We start from the raw sequence: 1079 nt of genomic DNA on the forward strand, positions 1-1079 counted from the left end.
CCATTTCCCACCCCCAGCCGCCCCGTCCTCACCTCCTCCCCCGTCCCCTGCATGATCTCCACCGGGATGGAGTAGATCTTGTTGTGCATCTCCACGCCGCGCCGCATCCCGTTCCTCACCCGCACCAGCAGCACCCGGAAATTGGTGCCTCCCAGGTCCAGGGCGAGGAAATCGCCTTTTTCTGGAAGCCAAGAGAGAGTCGTGAGGAGAGCGAACCCGACATGGGGCATCATGGATGTGGCACAAATCCACCCTCTTCCTGGAGAGGAGCAGAGCCCAGGCCATGGCTGGGAACGGAGAGGAGCAGGGGTGGGTGGGAAGGCAATGGACGGAGAGGTTTGGGGTTTCAAAGCCCACACCGCCGCCAGGATCAGGAGCATAACCCAGGACAACAGCGGTGAGCAACCCGCGGCGGTGAAAACCACAGTGAAAGCCAGGCTTTGTGTGAAGTCAAGTGCAGAACGGCCTGGAGGCTCTGCTGCTTCTCCCAGTATCATACTGGGCGTTGGAGAGCTTTGTGCCACTCCCACCATGGCACAGCCACATGGTCTCAGCCCATCCCAAAGCAGAGCAGTGATGCCCCATGGAGGACGTGCTCGTGGTGCCTCACCTGTCCCATCCGGAGTTGAGCACACGTAGGTGGGCAGCATCTTCACCGTCGCCTCCGCGTGCGTCTCCTTGCCCAGCCCATTCTCCATCTCCATCCTCATCCTCTGCTTCACCTCCAGGAGCTGCTCGTGGCTCAGCTTGAGGGCATCCAAGATCTTCTGCCGTGCCTTGTGCTGGGCGGCCAGCCTGTAGGCCACCGCCGTCACCATGGCCGCCCCTTTGCCACTCCCGTCCTCCGACCTGATGAAGCGGATCTCGCAGTCGGGCAGCAGCTTCCGAACGGTCTTGTGGAGGCGCCGGGCAAAGCTGCGGAGGAGGAAAAGAGGAGCTGGGTGTGGGTGGTGGGACCTTCTGGGGTTGGAAATAACCGGGACCCCTTTGAGATCATCATTGGACTCGATGATTTATGGTTGGACTTGATCACAGAATCACATCATCGCAGAACCACAGGAGTTGTCAGGGCCCTCCGG

At 60.7% G+C, this 1079-nt stretch overlaps 1 protein-coding gene across 1 annotated transcript in view; it reads right to left on the reverse strand.

Moving 5' to 3' along the window:
* Positions 1-915, reverse strand: part of LOC104548379 (hexokinase-2) — a gene marked incomplete at its 5' end in the record, with an annotated part of 5457 nt that extends 4542 nt beyond the window's left edge. Inside the window, 2 exons of the mRNA XM_010194383.1 lie at positions 33-181; positions 611-915. Of these exons, the coding sequence (XP_010192685.1) occupies positions 33-181; positions 611-915 (454 nt within the window). The remainder of the gene's footprint in view (positions 1-32; positions 182-610) is intronic.
* Positions 916-1079: the final 164 nt, after the last annotated feature.

Source organism: Mesitornis unicolor, unplaced genomic scaffold (assembly GCF_000695765.1).
Source record: "Mesitornis unicolor isolate BGI_N332 unplaced genomic scaffold, ASM69576v1 scaffold16911, whole genome shotgun sequence".
NCBI lineage: Eukaryota > Metazoa > Chordata > Aves > Mesitornithiformes > Mesitornithidae > Mesitornis > Mesitornis unicolor.